Here is a 27,146-nt window from a genome sequence, read left to right as displayed (position 1 = left end):
TAAACAGGCCGGAGGGAGGGGGAAATCGATGTTGGCTAAATGAAAAAAGAGCAAAATCAATAAAAGAGGAGAAAAAAAAATATTTCCAAGTTCCTGCAAACAGTCATGGAGATTAAAATTAAATTAACCATAGAGATTCAAAGTAAAAAGTGGTTTTAAAAAGTCCTTAACCACACATCTCCTTCAGGCATGGAGAAGCCGGACTTGCTGTCTGCTTCGCTTTCTTGAAAGAAGGAGGGTATTTGTCAAAGCGCAGCGACTTCGCTTTGTCTCCATTGTCAGTGTATCTAGAGTTGAAGGAGCTTATTTTCTGCAAGTGCCTTCAGCCCCAGACATGTCTGCAGTCTATTTATGTTTGGCTAAAACAAACGGAATAAACAGTTGAGAGGGTATCATTCATATCGTGACGGGAGGGAGACTATACGGCATCTTGACATCCTGCATATACAAATCATGGGCTGTCTCTGTAACTAGCTGCACTTGCAAATCAATCCATGTACCTCTTCGGAAGGACTCTGCAGGGAAGTGATTTGACTTCAGCTGGCAAGAGATGAACTGGATTACGGAAGAGCCGTTCCCCTTAGATTATCTGCAAAGTCAACGCTGGTATGTTGAGGTGGCGACACCCAGAGATGACCCTGGAAGCCATTCAACGGAGCCTGCAAAGAGTATTAACGCACTGAGGGGGTGCGGGGGGTGCCCAGTAGAGTGTCTAGAGGGGCAAGAGCTAAGCAGAGGCAGCTTACATGGTAGAAGGGGCCGCCAATGGGATAACCCTAATCTTGGCCATGCTCTTGACCCTTGTCCTTAGTCACTCCGCACATTTCCTGAGCACCCGCTTTTGCCTAGCATACGTCCCTTTCCTTGGTCTTTAAGAAATGTTCCCACCTGTGAGGGAAAGACCACCTTGCCTGTGGTATCCTCCCTCACCGCCGTCACCTCCACCTCCACCGGAAGATGCAGAGAGACACACACACGCACCCCGTTTGCTGCTCCTCTCTCCGCTAAGGCGCGGATATCTGTACGATCTGGAAGTTCCATCGAATGTTTACATGGGATTTTTCATTGTGTGTAGCGAATCCCTGAGAGCTGGTCCTGGAGACCAAACAAAAAACTAATCTTTGAGTTCATGCTGATACTGATCAATAGCACTGATTTTCTCTGGAGAAAATGAAGACAGTCTGGGAATTTTCACCCTGTACTCTTCCTCCAGACCCTCATCGTCAGTAATCCATAGTTGTTTTTGTTTTTTAAGTTTAATCATCTGACATGCATCGAGACTACCAACCACCTTGTAGGCCTTAGGGACGCAGACACACCTGGGCTGCCAAGACCAGGTTCGGAGCAGCTTACCGTCAGGGGGAAAGGTGGAGTCCGTGCTGCAATAAGGGTCGCATTTCCAGGGGAAGCTGACTTTACCGAATCAAAACACCTCACTACTGAGCGTCTCTGCAAAACCCTTGCTACGTAGTGGGGAACGGCACATGGCAAAGGAAGAATCTCAGTGCTGTTTTACACACTGAATTAGCCAGATACTCTGTCTGACCATGATCATAGTCATAATAATAGCGCAGTATTTTATGGAGCAGTTTCCAGGTGCCAAGCACTGCGCAAAGCAGTTTTGCCTTGTTTAACCACTTGGTGATGATTGCGTTTAATCGAAGAGGCCATTCAGTAAACTGCACGACTTACGTTCTGTACCACTAAAAAAAAAAAAAAAAATGCTCATAATTAAACCATGGCACACTGCTTCCTTCCTGTCACTTAGAATTTCTATTTAATACTTTACTGACTCTTTTAGACTTACTTTTTCAAAGACATTTGTAATATAACACTCTTATCTTTATGTAAAAAGGAAAAGGTAAGCAAAATACATTGATGAAGGCACTCCTGAAAAATTAGAGATGCTTCTTAATTAGAAAAAAAAAAAAAACACTTAATGGTTCCATTCTCTCATCTGGGTTGGGCCTATAACCACACAGGCTTCTGACTGCCCACCCCCCACCCCCAGCAGCTATTCTAAGACTCCATTGATTATAACATGCACCCTAATTTCTGAGATGTTAAAAGATAAAAGAAAGATTTTGGAGTCGAGGGAATGTTATTGTAAAGTGTGTATGTTATGCTCCAGGCTCTCTGAAAACCTGCTAAAGATGCAGCCACGCACAAAACACCAAGTCCCAGCCTCGTGGGGTCTAAATGACAGCGTCCAGAATTTGACAATCACACACATAATTGTTTGCGCACAGTTTTGATGGGGACCACGAGAGAAAAATCCCATGGGACTGGACAAGAAGGGAGTCTTACCTCCCCAGGGGGCCAGAGAAGATCCTCCTAAGATCTTTACACTAAACCTGGAAAGTCAGTAGGAGGCAGGAAACTAATTAAAGAAAGAACTATAGCGTTTCCTCATTAAATCCTCTCAGCGGCCATACAGACTGATGCTATGATTATCCTCATTTTACAGATGAGGAAACTGAGACTCAGACACTTGAGTAACTTGCCTGAGGACACATGGTTAGTAAGTGTTTGAGCTGTGACTTCCTCATCTCAAACAATAAACTGACCTACATATTTCCAAGGACAGATGCAGTTCTTGCCGCTCTACAGAGAGAGAGAGAGAGAGAGAGAGAGAGAGAGGAGAGACTTCCAGTCAGAGAGAGACCCTTCTGTGTAAACACAGACATTACCAAATAGTTTCAATGCTGACAAAGAAGGAGGCGTTCACACCACAGCAGCTCTGTGTCCTGGAACGAGGAGTGGCAGTATCTTGGGACCCAGAGACCTGGAAGGGTGCAATAAAGAACGTGCTCTGGGATTTTCTTCTGAGCCATTAAGAAGTTTTTAAATGCCCGGCTTGAGTAACTTTAGGAAACGTATTCAATCACTTTGCTTGTGTATCATCTATAGCCCAGGGCCTTTGTGTTTATAGGCCTGACCCAGATGAGAGAAAGGGACCATTCAATGTTTTTGTTTTTTCTAATTAAGAAGTGTCTCTAACTTTACCGTAGGTATTTCCGTGTTTCTGCTCTTGAATGTACTCCTCGATGTAGAACCAGATTGGGTTTTTAAAAGGCTGAGCACCCTGAGCAAATGTTGGGAAGTCTAGGAAGCAGAGATAGTTTCCGGGGACCACTGTTTGTCAGCAGAATATCGGTGCAAGCCCACAGCGCCCTCAGAAAGGTTCTGGCGACTAGATAAGTTTCATCCACTTTACAGAGTTAAAGATATGCAATATTTTTTTAAATTTTCTTTAAATATTCTTTAAATATCCATTGGTGCAGTCAATGAACATTTTTTGAATACCCACTAGGTGCTTACTCGGCAGCATGGAGCCACCCAAAGACCCCTCCCCCCGTGGAGCTCGCAAACTAAGATCAGTATCAGCAACGGCCACCGTCAAGTCGATTCTATACGAAGTTAGAAGGTGGCAGGTGCTTTGGGGAAAGAAAAAAGTCGAACAGGATAGAAGAATCGAGAGTCTTGAGAAAGGGGAGAGGCCAGCTGCCGTTCTGAATTTTGTGATCAGAGCAAGCCTCATGAGGAAATGATACGTAAGCGAAGACGCGAAGGAGGCTGAGGAAGCACTCGGGGGGCACAGCCAGCACAAAGACCTAAGCGGGGGGCAGCCCTGGTTTGACCGAGGAGCAGCCAAGAGGCCGGGATGGCTGGAGCGGAACACCGAGGAGTTGGGGCCTGGGAGAGAGAGTCAGGGCTGACGCCGAGGGCCATAGCGAGAATGTTGGCTTTTTCCTTCGAGTGAGATGAATTTCCCTAGGGAGGTCTGAGCCGGGAAGCGAAGTGATCTGGTCTCTCTCTCTCTCTCTCATGCCGCCTGCTAAGGAGGGTAACAATTGATCGTACGTAGCGATGGGGGAATCAATTCCTGGAGGAGACGGAGCGGCAGGAGAGGCGAGGGGGCCGAAGCCAGTTTTCTCTTCCGATCCGCGAGGAGCGGGGTTTGTGACTTACTGTCTCGGTGCAGGACGCGAAGGCGGAAGGCGCGCCCGCCTCGGTCTGTGGGCTTGGTTTCACATCCTGCCTCTGACAGTTTCTCCCCGAGGACCTCATGTACGTCTTTCTCTTAGCTTCAAATTCCTCACCTCTAGGGTGGAGATTGAAACGCCTGCCTCATCGAATTATTTTTAAAATAAAACAACACATGCCAGATATTTTGCGGCTATGTCATCAGGTGCACAGTAGGTGCTTGAAGAAACAAGAGAGGGGCTCTTCGTTCGTATATCTCCCAAGAACAAGAGATTTCATAAGATGCAAATTCTGTAGCCTGGAAGATTTTTAGATTTACCATCTTTATTTTAAGTTGGTTTGCTTGAGTAATTAGTTCAACGTGAAGATTTTATTGGTGAGGCGCCCAGGATTTTAACAACTGAGTTAGTTGAACATGAAAGGTCTTTAAGGATGAAAGATAAAATAAAATCTGTTCTGTTACAACTCATATTTCTGTAAAGCAGACTAGCTCATTCCTGATTGGTAGATCGGTCAATGATATGAATATAACGAGGACATCACGTTGATTCACATGTGATTTTTCCCCCAACACAGTATAGTTTAGCACCACTAAGTAACAGCGGCCAAAGGTGAAGTTCAACAACACAGCTGAGTGTGAGAAGTCACAGAGAATGCGGTCGGCTCGCAGAACGCCCATCGGCTTCTCGCCTTTCCTCTCGGCTCAGAGGTGGGCCTTAGAAGTCTCACTGTCACCTCACCCTTATCGCTTTAAATTTGACCCATCTACACCGCCACAGTTTCGCTACTCCCTTAAACCCCTTTATACCCAACCGCCATCATTCCTTTGTCTACAAAGTAAAATCCGTTATTTGCGGTAGCGTCCCTCTATTTATTAAAATTTAACAAGTGCTTTTAACTACGCCGGTGTTTTCCTTAAGTTTCTTCTTGTTCCGTTATGCTCTGGTTGTCTATTTGCCTGGTTTTGAAGTGGTCGACCCTAATCCGATTTTTCCCCGTAAGAGCTATGCTTTCAATGCAAGGTTTCGCAAAATGCAAAAATCGGTCAAGGAACATCATTGCGTTATAGCAAAAACACACCCGCACTATGCACACCAGAACAAAGCCGGGCACAGATGAAAGTGAACACGGGCGTGAGCGTGGACTAGAATGCACAGCTCTTGGGGCCTCGTGAGCACAATTCAAATTCAGAGCCTACCAATATCTGGGTGTGTGACTTTAGGAGCTGTTTAACTCCTCAAAGCCTAAGAGTCCTCCGTCCCCAAAAATGGAACTCATACTATCACCCCCCTCCCCATTTTTGGCATGTCACAAGGCTAAGACAAAACGACACAAGGAAGGCACTTTCTAAGTGGCCGCTATTAGAATATTGCACGCGTAGACGCTGTGTATAACCAAACAGGGTTGTGATGAAGTGGTTTAGAATACGTCGTCTTCACAGCCAAATGAGGTCAGATGGAGGCCTCCAAATCGATGCCTCTAATTGATTTCAGCAGAACTGTATTTGTGCGTTTGGAGCCCGGCGTTAACTCTGAGTCACACACACAGCCGCGTGATGGACGGACCCTCCAGACCAAAGGGAGAAGACACTTTCTCTCTGGCGTTGACTCCCCACAGCTGGGTGACTGGCCCGGACCCAGTTGAGTTGTCCAAGATGATGTTAAGCGTGTGTGTGTGTGTGTGTGTGTGTGTGTGTGTGTCCCTTATCGCTACATATGGAAAATATAGCCGAGGAAGAGATAATGCTCCCACAGCTGGGAAAGATGAGATCATTTGTAAGTGGCTTGTTAAGGCGCACATCATTTTCCCGATCCTGGTAGCGAGGCTGCATCTTTAGGAGCTGATGCGATTCATCATGTTATTATATATTTAGGGGCTTTTGGAAATGCTGTTATTTACTCAACCGACTGTGTATATAGACTATTTAAAGCAGATTTTTGACCCAGTAGACTGTACCAGCCCCATCTATTGTCTCAATGAGCATGTGGGGACTCTTAAACATGCAGATGAGTGACACGATAGACTCTGAGCGCTGGAAACACGCTCGAGACGGGTACATTCAAGTCATCGGAGGGCGATATGTTTCTAAGACGCGTTTTTAAGGCGGACCCGTACACACAGCCAGGCTCCGTGGAAAAGCGTGCATCCGGGTGGATGGAGGCCATTCTGGCTTTGCAGGGAAATTTTTGGTGTCTGGAAATAGGGCACCCTTAGTAGCATTTCTTTATGGCCTGCCCATTTGTCTATGAAATATTAAGCTACCCTCTACTGAAGAAGGCCAAGCAGTGCCACCAAGAGCTTAAGCCTGCGTTGTTCTAAGACGCCAGGAAGCCATTCTGTTAGAGTTAGTAGAATTCCATTCCTTGATTCAAAGTGTGTATCCAGCGCCATCTATTAGACAGGGAGGTCTTTGTTTTGCAAGCAACGAATCTTACCTCTGGCTAACTTGAGTCGAAACAAGGGATTTGTTGCAAGGAGTATGGAGTAAGTCGCTTGCCGAAGGAGGAGGAGCCAGTGCAACTCTGGGGATCAAGGGGGCGGGACCGAAGGATGATCTCTTCATGATGCTGTTGCCAAGATGGGTCCTCTCCACTCGACCATCTCTATCCTAGAGTCGTGGGGTCAGAATTCCAATTCCGTGGAGCAAGGGTCTGATTGGCCAAGCTGGGTTCCTAAGCCCATACTCAAAACAAGCAAATAAACAAAAAAAAAAACACCAAAAAGAAAAGAAAGAGGAACGTTCTCGTTTTTTGTTTTACGTCTTTGCTCTTTAAACAAAATATCAGATATCTAAATGCGCACGTTATCTGGATTGTTCTTGCCAGAAAATAGCTCAGATGCACCAGCGTCTCATTCAGTGAATCCCCCAAAGACCAGAATCTCTGCCCTGCTGCCTCCTTGCCAATGTGGCTGGAAGGAGGCAGATTATCCAGCCCGGACCTGACAGTGTTCCTCTTAACATCAGTCCCCAATTGATCTGATGCCTTAAAAATTAAATTCAGCTATGCAGCCCACTTTCATGTGAAGAGAGAAGATGATTTTTATTATTAACTCACCCAAACTGCAAAAGCAGAGGGGACAAGCTGCTAGGGCCAGACCCTCCCGCCGAAATGGCTCCCCGTGGGAAACGGACGATGTTCTGATGTTGAGGATGATGAAGCGGTGAATGAGACAAACGAGCTCCCGTACTCACGGGCTCAGGTTAAACTCCGAGAGAAAGATTTGCAACGCAGTCTCTCAGCCTCGGCATCACTGACGTTTGGGCCAGATGCTTCTTTGAGGTGGCGCCGCCCTGTGCCTTGTAAGATGTTTAGCAGCATCCCCGGCCTCTACCCGCTAGATGCCAGTAGCATAGCCACCCCAGCCCCCCACTTGTGACAGCCAACATGTTTCTAGACTTTGCCAAATGTCCCCAGGCGGTAAAATCACCCCCAGCTGAGTCATCAAGAAAAAATATGTTTAGCATCAACCGGGAGAGGTGGGAGCCCACTGTGCCTGTCTCTCTCTAATTCGGTGTGCGCGGAGGTGGGGGGGACGCGGGGGTGGGGGACCCTCCTCGGTTAAACATTGTTTCTGCTGTTCTGTTGAAGCAAGATTTTGAAGTGCTGACTATGTATAAGACCCTAGGAAAAGTTGTAGAATACAAAGCAGGCAAGGAGAGAGAAGAGCCTTTCTGGGGTCCTTACTGGGTGCCCAAAACTCCCAGCGCTGGGCAGATAAGGATAAACCCAGTAGCCCACTTGCTCTTAAAGAGCTCATTGTCTGGGAGGTGAGCTCAAGAATCACAATTTGATTGACCCAGTTGCAGACATGGGTAAAGAACTATGGACCACAGAGGAAGGGAGCCTCTGTTCTGGGTGATTGGAGACCTTAGGGAACAGATGGCCTGTGTGATGGCCTCAGGATTTAAAGTATCCAGGATGTAACAATGAATTAGGGGCTTGCCTAGGAACACCAATCCCACAATTTACAATTATTGACCTTCTTATTATAGGTAATTATTGGACCGAATAGCAAATGATTACTTTATGTTTTATCAAACAAAAAAAAATATATGTTATATCATTATTCCATTATAATTGTTAAGAGCTAAAGAATGTACACACCAAGGAAGAAAACTATGTGTCTCGGCAAAGAACATAGCAAGGCTAACGTGGGAGTAATGACAAGAAGGTATCTAACGCGTGAAGTTGCAGCTACACAAAGCTATGCAACATACGCAGACTTCACAGACACCCCATGAAGCTCTCTGTGGCACACAACCCACCCCAGACTATCTCAAGCAGTAAAGGGAATTATTTGCTCATGAAATTTCAAAGTGCAAAGACTGTAACCTTCAGGTGGAGTTGGATCCAGGTTCTGGCTTTGAGTTGTTGCAACTTTCTTGGCTCTGGGCTCTCGTGCATGTTAGCTTAGTCTTTCGGCTGCCTTCGCTCATGCTAGTGTAATGGCTCCCAGTGGTTCATGAGAAGACACACCCATGTGAGAAAAGAGGAAAAAAGGAGAGGAGAGACCTTTATTTTCTTAACCATCGAATCAAATTGACAATGACAATTACCTGTCATCTTGGGTAAGGCCTGAATCACCACTAAGTAGACCACTATCGCAAGGTGGTTGGCTTAGGCAATTCGGGGTCCACCCACATACCCGGGTGGTGCTGATGCCCCCACACGCAGTAGACTGGGAAGCAGCTATGTGACCTACTATGACGTATCTGACACCAATGATCTTTCTGATATTGCCCAAGAATTAGCAAATTTCATTTTTAAATGTTGATAACCTACAAGACCTGGAAAGGCCATCAATGTCTTCTTCAGAACTTAACTTTAGGTGTAATTTTAATTCCCTTTGCACCCCCCAGCAGTGTTAGAGGCTTCGTATGAGAAGGTGCTGTAACACCCGTGTCTAATTCCAGCCGTGTCTGATCGTCACCCTCCTCCAAGTCAGAAGGCTCTGTTATTGTTGTTTTTCCCATTCTTCAGGAAAAGAAATATATATTTTACACCCCAAAACAAGTTAACTTACCAATTATCTGAACATTGCCTTTTCTTGTTGTTAAGAATACACACACACACTTTGAAATTTCATGAATTCTCCTGAACATATATATATATATATATATATATATATATATATATACACACACACTTTTTTTTTTTTTTAAGGAGAAGTCAGCTTTCCTGAGAGTGGTTTGGGAGCTGGTCGAGAACTAACAAGATTTTTAAGAGCAGAGGAATATATGTAAAACAGAGGAAACAGCCAGAAAGAACATCGAGGAGAAGAGCGTGGAGGTAGCATGAGCCATCTGCCGGTGCTCACTATTGGAGAATATTAGATCACCAGATAGTCTATGCTCTCTTGGGAGAAGAGCCAATTTGGTACTATTTGGAGGGTTGCTGATAGAGTGACCTTTTCGTCTTTTGCCATCTCCTTTATAGGTAGGGACAGAGAAAAGATGACAAGTCTTGAAAAGATCATTCTTTAACTAGCCCTAACCTAAAATCAAAGGGTCAAAAACCCTGGAGAATTTTCCATTAGATTATTCAAACTGTCGATTCAAAAAGATCGAAGACCTCTCTGTATCTCCCAGAATTTGGGCCATTTCCAAGAACTGCTTCATCCAACTGTCTGGTGTGGGTTTGGCCTCAGATTAGACTCACTGTTTTATATAAGTTGCCTCATTTAAAAGCTAACCTAGTTAATTAAGAACTGAAATAGGTCAGGATTTATTTGACGGAGTTACCGGAGTTATTTAGAAATGCTAATCCCTTTCATCAGTAACTTTTTTGTTTGTTGGTCTCTTGTAGTATAAAAACACTCAATCTGATAAGGGGATTTAAATAAATCCAGAAGGAATTGATTGAGAATAAAGCTAGGAGCCTGATGGATTTTTTTTTTTTCCCCAACATCACTTGAAAGAATAAATACTAAAAATCTTGAGACATCCAGCCCCATGGCGTTGCTCTCCGTGGCCAGGTCTTTGTTCTTGTGATGACAGCGAGGGAGGACGCATATCCAGGGCTCTTCACTACCAGGGGTGCCGAGTCTTTCCCAGTCACCTCGGCGCTCACAGTCCTCTCTGAGGCAGGTGCCGTTCTCATCCCCAGGGTACAGAGGAAGAGACCGCACCCCGCAGAAGTCATTAGTTCACTCACGATGGCGCCCCCCGTAGGACACGGGAGAGGTGGCATGCGAACCCAGGCAGGCTCGCTCCAGACCGCGTGCTTCTCAAGCGCAGGCCATCGGCCCTGCGAGGCGGGGCTGCCTGCGCCTTCCTTTCCCGTGTTCCTTTCATGACGGGGCCGTGTCCCCCATGCAGCCCCTGCTTCACCGATGGCCAGAGGCCGGGCGTCATTGCTCTCCCTCAGCTCCACGTCCCCAAACTGCAGCGCACCTTGACCCTGCGGCACTTCTCAACGACTGACATTTGGGGGTGAACGACTCTCTGTTGGCGGAGGGTGGGGGGCGTCCCGCACATTGGAGGGTGTTGAGCAGCATCCCTGGCGTCTCTACCCACTTGTTGCCAGTAGCAACGCTTCTCCAGTCCTAACAACCAAAGGTGTCTTCAGAAGTTGGCGAATCTCCCCCAGGGTGCGGATTCACTCCTGGCTGGGAGCCACCTGGTTAGGATATGGGGGCGACCTAGTTGGCTCCTGGGGCCGAGGATCTCCTAAAGAAACCAGTGGCCAGGAAATGATCTAATGAACTCATGCCCGCTGAAGCGCACGGGTGAGATGAGAGAATAGGTTTTTATATTTTTTAAGGGATGAGTTCTGGGTTTGCCTCATGTTGAATGAACAAAAGTCCCATTGTAGAGTGTGAGGCAAGAAGAAGCAGAGTGTAAGAGGTTCCAGGCCTGGGGAGGAAAGGGGTGCCTACGATGCCCCCAAGTCCACACCCCAACTGCTCCTGGCTTCCTTTGCTCACAGGCACACTGAGCACGCACCTCAGCCATCCAAAGGAATATCCTGGTGTTGAGGCTTTTTTATTATTACCGATGAGTAAAATCTAAGTTCGTCATCTAGAGAAAACCATGCTTTTCCGATATAATCATTCACTCATTCGCTCATCAGTGCAATCATTCACTTCTTACTATTATTCAACAAATATTGGAACAAGTTGGACCCTGGGTAGCATCTGGACATAGTGGTGGATCAGGTAGATTCAACCTGACTCCGGGGAGCTTAGTCTCCTACTGGGAAGACAAACAACCAAGCGAATCAGGGAATAAAATAGTTGCAAATTGGGATAAGGACTATATGAGAAAAAAGGGAAGCTGATAAATAAGTTTGGCAGTTGGGGGTTTGGAGGGAGTGAGCAAGAGTTACAGTGATCGGGGGCGGGGGCGGGGGGTGACCCCTCTGAGGACAGGCATTTGGGTTGAGACTCCACGGAGAGAAAGAATTCAACATCGGAAAGGGGGAAACCTCCCATGCAGGAAGTTTTCTTAAAGAAGGAAAGAATTTGGTGCATTCGGGCAGCAGGCGTTAGAACGCTGGCTTCCACAAAGAGAACAGCGACGGTGTGTACGTTTGAGGTAGAAAAAGGACAAGTCGTTTCAGGTAAATAGACCACGGGAGAACACGACTGGCCACCAGTGGGGAGGCCACAGCATCTACCGGAGGGGGCATGTGGCAGCCTGGACCAAGCAGGTGGTGTGGAGATGGATGGCCCCGTACTGAGTTCAGATTTATTTTTAAATGGCATCAATCTTTCCAACCGATGATTTAGATCTAGAGAGTAAGAAAAAGAGAAGAATTCAGCATAGATTCTAGAGCCCAGCAGACCCAAGTTCGGGTCCCAGTTTGGCTGTTTCTCTGGTGATGTAATGAACATCATCTGCAAATCAATCCCATCGTCTTATGTAAAGATAGAATTTGAAAGACACGCAGCCCTGTTAAGGGAATCAAGTCATGCGATACACATAACAAAGAAATTAGCCCACCAGCTTTTACGCATACATTTGCTCTCAATTGCTGTTAGCTATGAGTATCCTTTTTTAAATGGTGAATAAGCTGCCTCTAAGCTGGGAGTTCCTGATGGCAAAAGGCGCCCAGGAAATGCTGAGTGGTTACTTGACTGAAGTGTTGACGGTGGATAAAAGCACATCAGAGAGCCTGATCCCACAGTTCTCCACAGCCCTCAGATTTGACCATGGTGGAAACCCAGCCCCCACTCCTGGGCGGGAGAAATTGAAGGGGTGGAAGGAATGCTCTCCACCGTGGTCCTCGTAGCCAGACGGGTCACAGGGAGGACGTCGGTGGAGAACCGGCATGAGGGTGAGCTGGGAGGTCCAGGATCTGGGCCGTCGCTCAGAGAACGAAAGAATCCCGGGGCAAGGAAATCCTTGTCTCGCTGAGGAACTGGCCACGACGAGAAAGGTCTTCCCGCCTCGAACGTCTGTGATTGAGAGACGGCACAGACGGCTTGGCGCGTAAGCAACGGCCGGATCGCCTTCTGACAGTGCCACTTTAGCTTCTCTGAGGGGACGGGTCTTTTTTTTTTTTTGTCTTCCATTCTTAATGGGAAGTGGTCACAGCCATGAACTTAGCAAAAGAAGCAGGTTAAAATTTGTCCGCTCTTGGCTAATGCAGTTAGACGTTTTCGAGAAAAGGCAATGAGAAGAGGTCATTATCCATTATCTGCATGAAATATTTCAGAGAAAGAAGCAGCCTTTGCCAAAAGAAAAAAAAAGCAAAGAAAAGAAAAGAAAAGATGTTTGACTTCAAGCCAGGCAAGAAGGAAACAAGATCACCTTCGAGCTCTGTGGGATGGCTGTGCTAATGATGTTATTTCAAGTAAAATGGGGGTATATGTCTGAAAAAATACAGATGGTTCTTTGGCTTCGTAGACTTTCTGAAGGTTGTTCTGGACAGTGATTCACTGGGCCTGTTGTTGGCCAAAAAATAAAAAAAAAAAAAAGGAAAAGAAAAAGAAATCCCTCCAAACTTTGCAGCCTTGGAAAGAACTATATATGTGTGAGTGTGTTTATATATCCCTATTTGGGGAAAATGTTTAGAAAATCAGTATGCACATTCTGCTGAAAATAGTTGCTACTTCTTGAAAACGCAAAGCCTGAAACTCACGATTTAATTGGAAAGTCTCAGCCCTACTGTGTCGTTTCTTTGTCCCTGTTTAGTTTCACATTGTTTCATCTCTGCTCCTGATTTACGTCTCTCCTCGTGAGGATAATCTCCAGATAATGATTTCGAAACGGGAACTACCAGAAAGCTCACAAAGCGGCCCTCTCCTCACCCTTCTCCATGAATATTTTCTCACTCCGCTATTTTATATTGTCACCAGGACATTGCCCAATAATAATACATGCTGGACGGAAATTCTAGGTAGTGGAGTATGAAGCATCTTTTTAGGAGACCTTCTGCTTTGAGCATTACTCATCTCTCTCGATGCAACGCCCAAGGCTTCCAACAAATGTCTTTTCTCTCGGATGGTAGCTTGCTTTATTTCTTGAAGATTGCAGACATTATCATTATGGGTAATGACCTAATAACTTGCTATTCGATATTTGCACGGAAGTTCCCAGCACACACACCACTGGCTCCTTGTATGAATGATTTGATCTTAAGTAACAAACCTCAAACTGGAGGAAGCTTTCTTCTTATGTGTGACACATACAAAGCTGGTTCATCTCTAATGCAAATAGCATCTAAAAGCTGTTGGCTTGGAATAGGATTTAGGGATGAGGAAGAATGCCAGAGTCAACTGATTCGTGTGAGCTCAGGTTGGAGGTCAGGACGTGTGGTGTTTAGGACGTGCTGGGGACAGGCTCGGGAGGTCGGGCGGTGGCCCCAGAGCCTTGGCATTTTACCTACTTCATCGCGTGCGATGCTTCTCACTGTGCTCTAGTGCAACTACTATTATGATTCTCACTTTACAGATGAGGAAGCTGAGCCACTGAAAATGTCAGTAACTTTCCAAGAATCACACTTCGGCAGTAACTGGCAGGTCTGAACCGAGGCCGGCCTGATGCCGAGGCCAGGAGGGCTGCCCATCTTGTCATGAACAGATCAGCCCTTGAATCTGTGGCTTTTATTTCTCTCTTGCTTGGTGTTTTCCAGTATAAACTGGGAGCAATTGTCTGAGCCGCAGGCATTTCGTCTTCTGATTCCCGGAGAGGACGGGCTGGAACTCTTAAAGTCATATTCTCTTTTCACAAAGGTGGTGCCCGCACGCACATACGAACATGGGCAGAGAGTAGATTGACCAGATGCCTTGGTGCTAATTACGGTTTTGCACTTTGTAGCAGGGCTTCTCAAAGTTTCCTGATCGTGTAAATCCCCTGCGTGATCAATATTCTGTAGGATGTATAGACGTGGGGTGGGGCAGCGTTTCTGACAGAGTCTCAGGTGACGCCTCAGCCGCCGGTCCCAAGACCACCCTTTGAGTGGCGAGGGTGACAGTGGACTGCCTCTTTCATTTCCTCCTTTGTCCTGACAGAACCTGTCTTGTGAGGCAGTCGGGCTCGGGCTGGACTCCCATTTGTGATTGACAGATGAGGAATCGAAGAGCCAACAGGAGAAAGTGCTAGAAGAGCGTGTCTGGTCTCCAAACCTCTGCTTCCCCCGGTTCCCTTGGTTCAGGGGTTGCAAACAGACATGTCCCAGACACGTGTGGTTTCATCTGCGTGGTTTAGCCAAACAAAATGACCAACGACGACCCCAAGCCCCATGGCTGCTCCCTGAGTGGCAAGTGTCCTCTTTCAACGTGGCATGAACTTTCCTGTCCCCCACAGTGTCCGGGGTCTCTCTCGCTGCGTGCTTCCTCACCTTTCCCCCACCTGGCCTGCTTTGCCCGTTTAAGCCACCTGCCCGCCTCCAGTAACGCGTGACCTTTTCACGACCTTCGCTTCCCAGCCGGCGTCCGGCTTCTCTCCATCACTCATCTCTCTACCGTCCTCGGCCTTTGGAGAACCACTGCGGAGGAAGTCCCAGTGAAACTTGACTAAGGCACCTTGCCTGTGACCGCTGCGTGATAAACATTTCTTGATTAAATGAACACACGTGAGCCATAAAGGGATGACAGAGTATTCACTTCCCCCGACTTAAACTAGCTTAGTCCTTTCTCGCTGATGACCAAGACATGGGAAAAGTCACAAAACATGATTAGAAAACAACTTTATAGTCCAGATTGCAGTGCCAATGGCCCAGGAAAGTGCCTGCAACAAGAACACATTAAGTAAATGGACTTTTTGTCTCATACAGACCCCCACCCGTTATGCATCCATCGTCCATGTAAAACGTTCCAATTAACCGAATGGTCCGCAGGAAATAATAAAAGGGATGTCGTTGTGTTTGACGACTTTCAGAAAGCTCTCCATCCATCTGCACTGAGCACTTAGGGGCCCAGGAAAAGCCTCCTGTCCCTACAGCCGCTGCGTCCTCGACATCCCGTTAGACAAAGAATTCTTATTTGTTAGGTTCCGACATTCGGCAAGAGCGGGGAGCAAGCCCTTCTCGCTTAATCCATGTGTCCACGGCTCACCTATGTCAATGAGTTATATGTGGTGCGGCAGGGATAAAGATCCATGGGCCATGAATTTGTTTATCCTGTTAAAAATTCTCCCGTTTAACAATGTGCACGAAGGCAGACAATGTTCCCAGGAAGGCCGAGTCTCGGCTCATGCTCCCCGGATTCCCCGTAAAGTGAAGTCTGTGCTCGGAAGTGGTATCCGGGGTCCTCACAGCCCTCCGGCCCATCACCTCCTGAAACACACACTGACGGACCCCCTCGGCACAGACCCCGAGGGCCCCTCGCTCGGGGTCTGGTCACCACTGAAATGTAGCTCAGCCTCCTCGAACTACACACTCTTTAGTCGGCCTGCCAACGAGAGTGCCAATTAGTGCCAATAATAATATACATATTAACAGAGTTCTAGACCACAGTCACCCAAACGCTAGAGACTCGTGACAGGGGGACCCTCCTCCGTGTCATCCTTTAGCGTACCTGCCGGGTACGTGGCAAGACATTTTTGCGATCCCCTCATTTACCGTGGCATCTTCGTGTGATTTTAAACTGTCATTTAGTGGGGTAGATTGGTGAAAATGATTCTGTCACCAGCAGATAAGTTAAATTGAGTCTTGGTTGAATTCTGGTTTAGTTTCTGAAAATCAGCCTTCTTACATTTTACATTCTCGCATTATAATTGTTCCGCGTCCACTGCCACTTTAAAAACTGTCAATGTTTTTACTGTAAACACTTTATTGTGGATTTTCAAGGCAACTGCAAAAATGTATGCCTAGCAAAAATCTGATATCTAGCATCATGCCACCCGTGAATTATTTTGCACCATTTCGTTTAAATCATTCTGACTAGACATTTTTGGAACAATTGAGGTGGTAATTTTTTTTAAAATTGTTTCTCCTTTTCTTAATCTTTGATATAAAAAGACGTTTCTAAAATTTAAGGATTTATTTCTGAATTTTACTCATTTGTACTAGGGAAAATTTGCAGCATATTTAATCTATTTTTCCAGTGACATTTCTCCTTTTTTTTAAATCAAGAATTCAGGAGAAGACCATCCTAATATTTGTGTAACGTGTATTGGAACAGCTAATGAACATTATCTATGACAAAATTAGCCCATGCTTTCAAAGTTCCCATGTGTGACTCTCTTTTCGAATCAAAGTCTGCTCACATTAAGAGTGCATTTTCTGATGCTTCACAGTCTTCATATGTAAACGTATAAATGCACAGCTCAGGGATTTCTAGCTGGGTTTGCACAGAGTTGTTCTGGTTTCATCGCTGAGAAAAGTTACTCAGGATGGTTGTCATTCACGCCTGATCTACATTGGAGACGAGGGGCTTTACCCATCACAGGTGCCAATCACACGGCTGAGCAGTGGAGACCGAGATTGCAACTGGCTCCCTCCCGTTGCCTTGCACGATCTCTTCACTCAGACAATGTTTGGACGTCGCTCTGTACCAGGACGTGCGCTGAGCGCTGGGAGAGGCAAGGTCTCTGTCTTCGTGGGGACAGACAATTTATCTTTACAACGGAGGTGGGAGAGAGTCGATCAAAAACAAGAGTTCAGAGCGCGGCAAGTGCGAGAGGGATTTCAGTCAACAGTCGACGCGATCTGCGCTTTGCACGGAGAAGGGCGGACTGGTCACAACAGATCTCCAAGAAGGAGCCATTTGAGGCGAAACCTGAAGACCAAAAAAGAGTTGACTCTGGGAGGGTCCAGAGGAAGAAGTTTCTAGGCAGGGAAGTCTGCACTTGCAAGGAGCCACAGTCGAGTAAAGGATGGTCAGGTGCAAGAAGGAGCAAAGGGAGGCTGTTGTGCCTTAGGCAAGGAGAGCAGGCGAGGGTGACAGAGGCAGAGGACACATCCTGCCAGCTCCTGCCTGTGCGAAGGGTTTGAATTTTATTATAAATGCAGCGGGAAGACAGTAGGAGTTAAAACAGAGCAGTGTCCCTACCCAATACCTTAGTCTAGCAGCTCTTCAAAAACCAGACTGGAGCCACTTGGCCACCCTGGTGAGCAGGGCTGGTCACCCAGGAAGAGCGGTGGCCCTGGAATAGAAGAGAATCGGTCCCCCGAGTCAGTCACTTAGACACAGAACTGACAAGGTTGGCGCATGACTTCGCCGCCCTGGGAATGGCGAAGCTCCGTGTGGCTAGAGCCAGACAGTGGTCAGGGACGACACGAGACATTTAGGTTGGAAAGGGACACGTTTGATCTTTAACCCGGAATCAATAGGGAGGTTCTACGGGGAGCGGCCTTTTCTTCTTGTGTCTTGGCGTACTTTGCCGTCATCTTCTTTTGCTAAATAAGTATTCATAAGAATAAACTTGCCACTCATCCACTTTACCGAGATTTACACACGAAGCAATCTTATTAAACACATCATCGATAGAGAGAGAGACAGATACTCATTATATACCCACGTCTCCCCCGTCCTGTCTTCCCTCTCTCGCCCCAGCTGCCGGTGGCAAACAGAAATCACTTAAGTCAAGTGAGCAGTTTTAAATGTATAATATTAAAACGTGTTTTTGAAAAACTCCTTGGAACCCTCAGCCATTGTTAAAATACACTGACTTTGATGGATGCCTTGGCACTTTTTTTTTTTTTTTTTTTTACGAGCCCTTTCAATGCGTCACCTTATCGGATGCATGAGATTTAGTCTGTTCTGCAGAAGAAAACAGACAAAAAGGGTCTCTCAGCACGAGTAACTCTTCTGTAAAGGTTATAGTAAACATGTCAATGCCTAATTAAGCAGAAAATTTTATCTGTATTGTGGGGGAGGCATTCGCTGTCTCGACTTTTCTTCTGGGGAATCCATTTAGAAGGACAAAGTAGATTGTGGAGCCGAGCTGGTCCGGAAAGAGCTCTGCTTCCAAATGTCAGCAGAAAAAGAAAAGTGGGGGGAAAAAAAAAAAACATTCTTTTTCCCTTGTGCAAAAATGACTATTGGCCAGGCAGTTTTTGTGTGTATGCGTGCATGTGTGTGTGTGTGTTTGTTTGCGTGCATGTGTACACCTGCACACGTATATCATTCCTCAAAACACATACAAAATAACGTGAATTAGTCCCAGGCGTCCTACTAAGTGCCCTGTGCTAGGCACTGAAAATACTGAGACGAGAAAACATGGCGACACCATTAACCGATTGCGGTGACAGAAAGTGCCCTTTTATTCCCCCAGGTGTGTTCGTGTCTGTGTGCATGTGTGTGTCTGTGTGCGTGTGCATGCACGTGCATATGTGCATGCGCACAGACATTTTTCTTTGCTGCTGTGATTTGATTCCTCATATCTGGCCGCGTCTCAGTTGACCTGAGACCGTAGTCCCAGCGAACACGTGTCGTCCCGGTGTGTGAGTGATACAGTCCCTTTAATTCTCAAAAGCGACCCTGTGTGTTTGATGAAATTTGCCTGATTCTTTGAAAGTATTTTGGTTGGCTCAACAGCGCTTCGTTCATTAATTCTGTAACAGACGTTCTTGAACTCAGTCGTATGACTCTTTCTGCAAACATAGAAATTAGTCCAGGAAAAAGGAAATGCGGCGAAGATGGCAGGGGTGGTCTAATTCAGTCGCTCAGTTATTTTAAACTAAGGGTTTTCTTGCAAGTAGTGACCACGTATTAATGGTTTTTTGACTAGATTGAGTAGCTTTTGTTTCTTCAAATCAATTTATGGAACTAGAGACCAGCACACCAGTTTAATGAAAAATCCACTTGTCAGCTCACTAGGAGAGCAAAAGCACACCACCAATAGCAATAAAATAATGAACGCAACCATGGAATTGGTTTTTAGACAGAATTTTTACATTTCATCTTGTTTTCTGGTATCATGCCCTTAAAATCAGCGGCTCTTCTATCCAGCATTCCCACAGTTCTTTCCTCGAGGCGCTTATCCATTTAGTGACATTCCCTGAAATTCCACTGATTAACCTTTAACCTTTGGGTCTCTGTGACATTTTCTTGCTTTCTTATTCATTGGGTTGGTAATAGTGGTTAAGACCATGGATTTTTGCATCAACGACTCCGTGATACTAGTTGTGTGGCCTTGGGCAAGTTTTCTTAACCTCGAAGCCTCAGTTTCCCCATCTGTGAAATGAAAACAATAATAGTTCCTACTTCGTGTAGATATTAGATAAGAGGAAAGACTGCGTTCGCGGTGGTTAGCACAGTTCTTAGGAGGGGACAATGGCTCAGTAACTACTCTTCTTCAGCAGCAGGGGCCTTTGGAGTTTCTGGTTTGGGGTGCCAGCTGCTTTTCTTCTAACGAACCCCCTTCTCTCCTACGTCACCACCTGCCTTGCGGGACAGACCTCCAAGGCATAATCACCCCCTTTCCACTCCCTGATGAATGGAAGTAACAACAGCACCTGAGAGTTCCTCTCAAGTACCTACCTACACTGAGAGGACGGGTAGACGCTCGCAAGAAAAATATCGCCTGAGGTCGTGCAGGCCTTGCAAATCTACGGCCGAACCTCCCTCGCTCTGGTGTTTCTTTGGTTGCATTTTATCCACGTGGCTCTGAAAAGGCCAGGTGAAGAAAATGAGCACATAGGCATAAATAGTCCCATTCCTCATCTCCATTGATGGATATTTGCCCATTAATTCCCTTTGCATCCGCTCTCTCGTGCCTTCATTTTCCCTGTGCAATTACTGGTCCTAAATCCTTTCAGAGAAGGGAAAGCATGCATCCCCAATAGCATTTTGCATCTACAAATCAAACGTATAATTGGCATCTCATGACGGGTCCCAACAAATCAAAGTGCATTTGAAATTACAGGCACAAGATCTAGAGGGAATTTTCAGCCTTGTCTGAAAAAGGTCTTCATAAACCTGCTTGAGAATAATAGGATAGTCCCCAAATCTCCCATTCTAGTGCCATTCGCTGTTATTTTAAAATCATTATGTTTGCTGAGCTTACATAATTTCTTGGCTATCAATAGACGGTCTTATTCAATACTCCATAATCTCTCTCCCCGCTGTGTGACTCTCTACAAATAAAAATATTATAACAAAAAGACACTGGCTATCAAAAATGTAACGGCTATACATCCAAATTACTTTTGAGCACTCAAAAATGATTTATTAGGGTGATGGAATGTCAATATAGCCAAACGTCTTGGTGAACCTACCATGGAGATGCCAGGTCTGAGTTTTCACGTCTGAGTTTTCTTACGAGCCAACGTCCTTCTCTGTGGAGATGTGTCTCTAATGGGACTCGAATTTCAATCCAGCTTTCCCAAAAGTCATACGCATGAATTTAGCGACTGCCCCATTACGGGAGTTATTAGAGCGATAGTTCTTAAACGTGAAAATTATTCACTTGAGATTCTAGGCATTTGCAAAGAATTCTGACTCCTGCCAATTATGAAAGGGGGGCCCGAGACAGCACGAAGGACCTCATCTGGCTTTCTCCTGTATCCATTGCTCGCAGTTCATAAAAGCGTAGGTTAAATTGCCGTTCAATTTGATATGGAAAGCACTTAGACCGCGAGAGATCGGGACGGAATACGTAACCTGTTGTTATTATTTCATCTCTTCTCTCCTCCTGCAGGCTACGCCCAGGAGGAGCAGCTGAAGGAGGAGGAGGAGATAAAGGAAGAAGAGGAGGAAGAGGAAGACAGTGGTTCAGTGGTTCAACTTCAGAGCAGCAATGAGCCAGGAACGGACGAGGAGCTAGAAACCGGCCCGGAGCAGAAAGGCTGCTTCAGCTACCAGAACTCTCCGGGGAGTCACCTGTCCAACCAAGACGCCGAGAACGAGTCTCTGCTGAGCGATGCCAGCGACGCCGTGTCGGACCGCGTGGGCCGCGACGCCGTGGACAAGACAGCGAGCGCTCACCCCAAGCTCCCGAATGAAACCCACAACTGCATGGACAAAATGACGGCCGTCTACGCCAACCTCTTGTCTGACTCCTACTGGTCGGGCCTGGGTCTGGGTTTCAAGCTGTCCAGCAGCGAGAGACGGAACTGTGACCCCCGGAACGGCAGCAGCAAGTCCGATTTCGACTGGCACCAAGACGCCCTGTCCAAAAGCCTGCAGCAGAACCTGCCGTCCAGACCTTCGTCGAAGCCCAGCCTGTTCAGCTCGGTGCAGCTGTACCGGCAGAGCAGCAAGGTGTGCGGGACGGTCTTCACCGGGGCCAGCAGGTTCCGGTGCCGGCAGTGCAGCGCCGCCTACGACACGCTGGTGGAGCTGACCGTGCACATGAACGAAACGGGCCACTACCAAGACGACAACCGCAAAAAGGACAAGCTGAGACCCACGAGCTACGCGAAGCCTCGCAAAAGGGCCTTCCAGGACATGGACAAGGAGGACGCTCAGAAGGTTCTCAAATGCATGTTTTGTGGCGACTCCTTTGATTCCCTCCAAGACCTGAGCGTCCACATGATAAAAACGAAACACTACCAAAAAGTGCCTTTGAAGGAGCCAGTACCAACCATTTCGTCGAAAATGGTCGCCCCAGCCAAGAAACGCGTCTTCGATGTCAACCGGCCGTGTTCCCCCGACTCGACCACAGGCTCGTTCGCAGACTCGTTTCCTGCGCAGAAGAACGCCGGCTTACACCTGTCCTCCAACAACCGTTACGGCTACCAGAATGGCGCCAGCTACACCTGGCAGTTCGAGGCCTGCAAGTCCCAGATCTTAAAGTGTATGGAGTGCGGGAGTTCCCATGATACCTTGCAGCAGCTCACCACCCACATGATGGTCACGGGTCACTTTCTCAAGGTCACCAGCTCTGCCTCCAAGAAAGGGAAGCAGCTGGTGTTGGACCCGCTGGCCGTGGAGAAAATGCAGTCGCTGTCAGATGCCCCGAACAGTGACTCTCTGGCTCCCAAGCCGTCAAGTAACTCGGCTTCTGACTGCTCGGCCTCCAGCACCGAGTTAAAGAAAGACGGTAAGAAAGAAAAACCGGAAGAGCTCCACAAGGATGACAAAGTCATGAAAAGCGAGGAATACGAGGACCCTCTGCAAAAGCCTTTAGACCCTACAATCAAATATCAGTATCTAAGGGAGGAGGACCTGGAAGACGGTTCCAAAGGTGGAGGGGACATTCTGAAGTCGTTGGAAAATACTGTCACCACAGCCATCAACAAGGCCCAAAACGGGGCTCCCAGCTGGAGCGCGTACCCCAGCATCCACGCAGCTTACCAACTGTCAGAGGGCACCAAGCCTTCATTGCCCCTCGGGTCTCAGGTACTGCAGATCCGGCCTAATCTCGCCAACAAGCTAAGGCCGATTGCACCCAAGTGGAAAGTCATGCCGCTGGTTTCTGTGCCCACGAACCTGGCCCCGTACACTCAAGTGAAGAAGGAGCCAGAAGACAAAGATGAGCTCGTGAAGGAGTGTGAGAAAGAAAGTCCCCAGGAAGAGGCGTCGTCTTTCGGCCACATCGAGGGGGATTCTTTCTCCAACGGTGAAACCCCTTCTGAATCCAAGAAGGCCGAGCCTGGCCCCCCGAAGGAGGAGGACAAGCCGATGAAAGAGAGCGGTGAGAAGGAGCGGCCCCAGCCCTTGGAGCCGGCGTCTTCCCTGGGCAATGGGTGTGCCCTGGCCGGCCACGCCGCGGCCCTGCCCTGCATCAACCCGCTGAGCGCCCTGCAGTCCGTCCTCAACAATCACCTGGGCAAAGCCACGGAACCCTTGCGCTCTCCGTCCTGCGCCAGCCCCAGCTCAAGCACAATCTCCATGTTTCACAAGTCGAATCTCAACGTGGCAGACAAGCCGGTGCTGAGCCCCGCCGCCGCGAGGCCGGCCAGCGTGTCCAGGCGCTACGTGTTCGAGAGCAACGACCAGCCCATCGACCTGACCAAGTCCAAAGGCAAGAAAGCCGAGTCCTCGCAAGCACAGTCCTGCACGTCCCCGCCTCAGAAGCACGCCCTGTCTGACATCGCTGACATGGTCAAAGTCCTCCCCAAAGCCACCACGCCGAAGCCCGCCCCTTCCTCCAGGGTCCCTTCCCTGAAGCTGGACTTGGACGTCAGGCGCGTCGAGGATGTCTCCAGCGAAGTCTCGACGCTGCACAAGAGAAAAGGCCGGCAGTCCAACTGGAACCCCCAGCACCTCCTGATCTTGCAGGCTCAGTTTGCCTCGAGCCTCTTCCAGACCTCGGAGGGCAAATACCTGCTGTCCGACCTGGGCCCACAGGAGCGAATGCAGATCTCAAAGTTTACAGGACTCTCGATGACCACGATCAGCCACTGGCTGGCGAACGTCAAGTACCAACTTAGGAAAACGGGCGGGACAAAGTTTCTGAAAAACATGGACAAAGGACACCCTATCTTTTATTGCAGCGACTGTGCCTCCCAGTTCAGAACCCCTTCTACCTACATCGGTCACTTAGAGTCTCACCTAGGTTTCCAAATGAAGGACATGACCCGCATGGCGGTGGAGCAGCAAAGCAAGGCGGAGCAAGAGATCTCCCGGGTGTCGTCGGCTCAGAGGTCTCCGGAAACCATAGCTGGCGAAGAGGACACAGACTCTAAATTCAAGTGTAAGTTGTGCTGTCGGACCTTTGTGAGCAAACACGCAGTAAAACTTCACCTAAGCAAAACGCACAGCAAGTCACCCGAACACCATTCTCAGTTTGTAACAGACGTGGATGAAGAATAGCTCTGCAGGTATGGGCTTGCTCCCAGTGGTCGTGGCCGTGGCCTTGGGAGGAGTTTCTCAAAGGGAGATGGGTCCGTGTAGAGGCAGCTAATGCCTTCTCATACCAAGAGGCCAGTAGCTTGCTAGAATAGGACTTATTTTTACAAAGACTAGAACATGATAGGTTAAATCCCAACCCTTCTCTCGGTTTCTCCAGCGTAGAGCTGGGCAGTAGAACAACATGCGTTTAGAGAGGTGGACTTCACGGATTATTGCTTCACGATACGTGATCCCCTTAGTCACCCAAGGCCCAGCCAAGGCTGCACCTCATTTTAGTGAATTACTAACTTCTCTCACGGTCCTGTTTCACTGCCCCCCCCACCCCACTTTCCCGTAGTAATGCAAATGACATATGAATTCATTTAAAAAAAAAAAAAGAAAAAGAAGAAGAAAGATCGTAGAGTTCCTGGGGGCAGCCACTATAGAGAGATTTCTTAATCAGCTCATAAATAGTTTAAAGTCGTCTTTATCATTGTTAATTGTAATCAATGCTTTTGCAGCTGACTGTCAGCAATTGCTACTCCCCACTCCCTTCCTTTTGCCTGAGTTCTCCATCAGGTTTCCTATGAGAGAGCATTTGCCCTGCATTCAGATGGTAGGGAAATGTTCTTCTTTGTAGAACGGGGTGAAAAAGAGAGGAGGCTTATTTTCTGCTTTCATCTCTTGGTTTTCCTTAGGATAGGCGATTGCCAGAGACACCTTGGACAAAGATAGATGCAAGGCACGCCTTGAGATTTTATTTTACATAAAGAAACAAATGACTTTCTGCACACCCATTGCCAATGCACGTGGGTCCCACACCTTCAAGATAATTTGCACCGTGCATTACACAGATGTGCGGTGCCTTGTAGAGTCATCAGCACCCAGAACATCTACACCACCTCTAGGGAAGAGGATTGAGACCAAGGTCAAATACCTTCGCAGACTGTCACGCTGGCCATTTTCAAATGTTTTCAGGGCTGGGTCTTAACACATCCCTTCCGCTTCCCTTTTTGCATTTTCTCTAGTTTCTTTTTTTTCCCCCTCCAGCATAATACCCACCCCCTGTGCTAGGGACCCTCACACATAGTCAGAGTGTCCTCCACCTTGGATCACACCCCAAGATGAGGACCAAACCTGACCTAAAGCTTCAGCACTTGCCAGTCCAGCTACATTACAGATTAGTTATTTCGATTAATTCACAGCTAATAATAGCTTAACATAGAAGTTGTCACCAACTAGTATGGTCAGAGTATTTGGTTTTAAATAGAAGACATTCAGATCAAGCCACAGAGGTATAAGCACTAACAGGGATCCAGGTTAAAAAAAAATATCAATACAGTGTGGTTTTGGGCTCTGTTCCCAACAGGTAGGGAGATTTACTGAGTATGAGGATGGTCAAAATGAAATAAAGGTTAAAACATCTGATCTGGGACTTTTAGCGAAAAGATCTAAGAGCTTCGGATAAAGTGAGACACTACCCTATGATTCGAATGGCTATCTGGATTCCAAATGAAGACTATTGTTTTATTTGCATGTTTTTATCGTGATAATTAAAATGTGTTACTGCCAGATTCATCTCTTGCTTTCCAAGCATGATTTGTTCAGCTCACACTATTCAAAGAAAAGCTGAAATGCATCTATTGAATCTACACGTGAGCTTGGAGCTTGGCAAATCTATTTGCTATATAACATTTAAATTTTATGTAACATGTTATTATGCTTTTCTGGTCTTTAAAAAAAAAAAAAAAGGTGGATCTACCCAAAATATTCTAAGATAAGAGAGATGTTTACAATCCCATAGTGACAGGTCTAAACCATGGTGAAGAAGACAAATAGGTAATGTTTATTTGTGCTACAATAAAGGCCAATTTTCCACCTGTTAGGTCTGTAATTATTTTTTTTTTTTAGTTAATGCCAAAATCACTGCCAAAACATTGCAATGTGTAACTAGAGAGAGGGGAGAAAAAGAAAGCATTTAGTCAAAATCTGAAACATGCCTACCTGTTCTAAGGAAACAAAGGTAAACCAATAATTTGGAGAAAAAGCTATACAACAGATATTTTAAAATCTATTAAATGCGTGGGTAGGAGAGCTCTTTTTCTCATCTCTCTGCATTTGTACAAGAATAATATTTCTGGTTGGGACCTTTGAAGTACCATATTACAGTTATATGAAACCCAAGCTCTATCCTGATGTAGACATCATGGTGCTGTGATTCTGAGAGACGATTGCAGAAAAGCAGGTCCGAGTATCTGGGACTCATTCGAAGCAATGGGCGTGTACGTGGGTTTACGGTGTGGGTGGTCAGTGTGTTTGTGATGCTTTAAACAGGTTCCAATCTGCCGGAATGGTTCCCACGTTGACACAAAGGTGGCTTTCTGATGCCTTGGCCACCTAGAAAAGAATTCCTGCACCCATGGGTTCTCTTTTAGAAGAATCTTTATGTGATACCTTGATCCCTGCTTAGAATTATGCACGTATGTTTACAAATGATCAGAAGATGAGCTCACTGTTATCTGGAGCTCTCATTCTAGTTGGTATGTATGCTAGCACAAATCGTACAAACTGACATGATGTTTTAGAAAGCATGGTCAAGATTTTATGGAACACTGGGAAGCTTTACCATATCTACATTCTCTATGCAATGCCAATTTTGACCTGAATTTTCTTTCCTTTCTTGGATATGTCTTAAATCCTGCAAAATGCTCTGCCAACTATTAAATGTATCTTTTCGTTAAAAAAATAATTAGGAAATATTAAATGTGCTTTCCTATTTTGGGAAAGACACAATCTTAAACAATTTCAATAGGTATTTGTATACACCTTTAAAAAACACATGCTCTTGAATAACAGAGCAAATCCATGAGTCTAAAGTACGTTAGGACTTGAAATTATAATCATTACTGTGTGATATAATGCACAAATTTTAGCAGCACCCCAGTGTTGAAATTGGTGGCGGAAATGAATTCTAGGCCAATAAGCTGCCACCTTTGTTGTGGATGATTCTTTTTATAAAAACCTATATTCAAGGTGAACAGCATGTAAGG

General features: G+C 46.6%; 1 protein-coding gene across 5 annotated transcripts in view; it reads left to right on the top strand.

The window, feature by feature from the left end:
- The window catches only part of TSHZ2 (teashirt zinc finger homeobox 2), a 400,422-nt gene that overhangs the window by 221,742 nt on the left and 151,534 nt on the right, over positions 1-27,146 (top strand). For 2 of the 5 annotated variants that reach the window (XM_036229265.1, XM_036229266.1), the window contains exon 3: positions 21,020-25,981. In XM_036229265.1, the coding sequence (XP_036085158.1) occupies positions 21,020-24,078 (3,059 nt within the window). In that variant the 3' untranslated portion in view covers positions 24,079-25,981. Of the gene's footprint in view, positions 1-21,019; positions 25,982-27,146 lie in introns of those variants that run through there. The other 3 variants (XM_036229267.1, XM_036229268.1, XM_036229264.1) reach the window with 3 other exon arrangements.

This window comes from Rousettus aegyptiacus, unplaced genomic scaffold (assembly GCF_014176215.1).
Source record: "Rousettus aegyptiacus isolate mRouAeg1 unplaced genomic scaffold, mRouAeg1.p scaffold_m13_p_12, whole genome shotgun sequence".
Classification (NCBI taxonomy): Eukaryota; Metazoa; Chordata; class Mammalia; order Chiroptera; family Pteropodidae; genus Rousettus; species Rousettus aegyptiacus.
The sequence above is the reverse complement of the archived record's forward strand: the minus strand, read 5'-3'. Positions and strand labels throughout refer to the sequence as shown.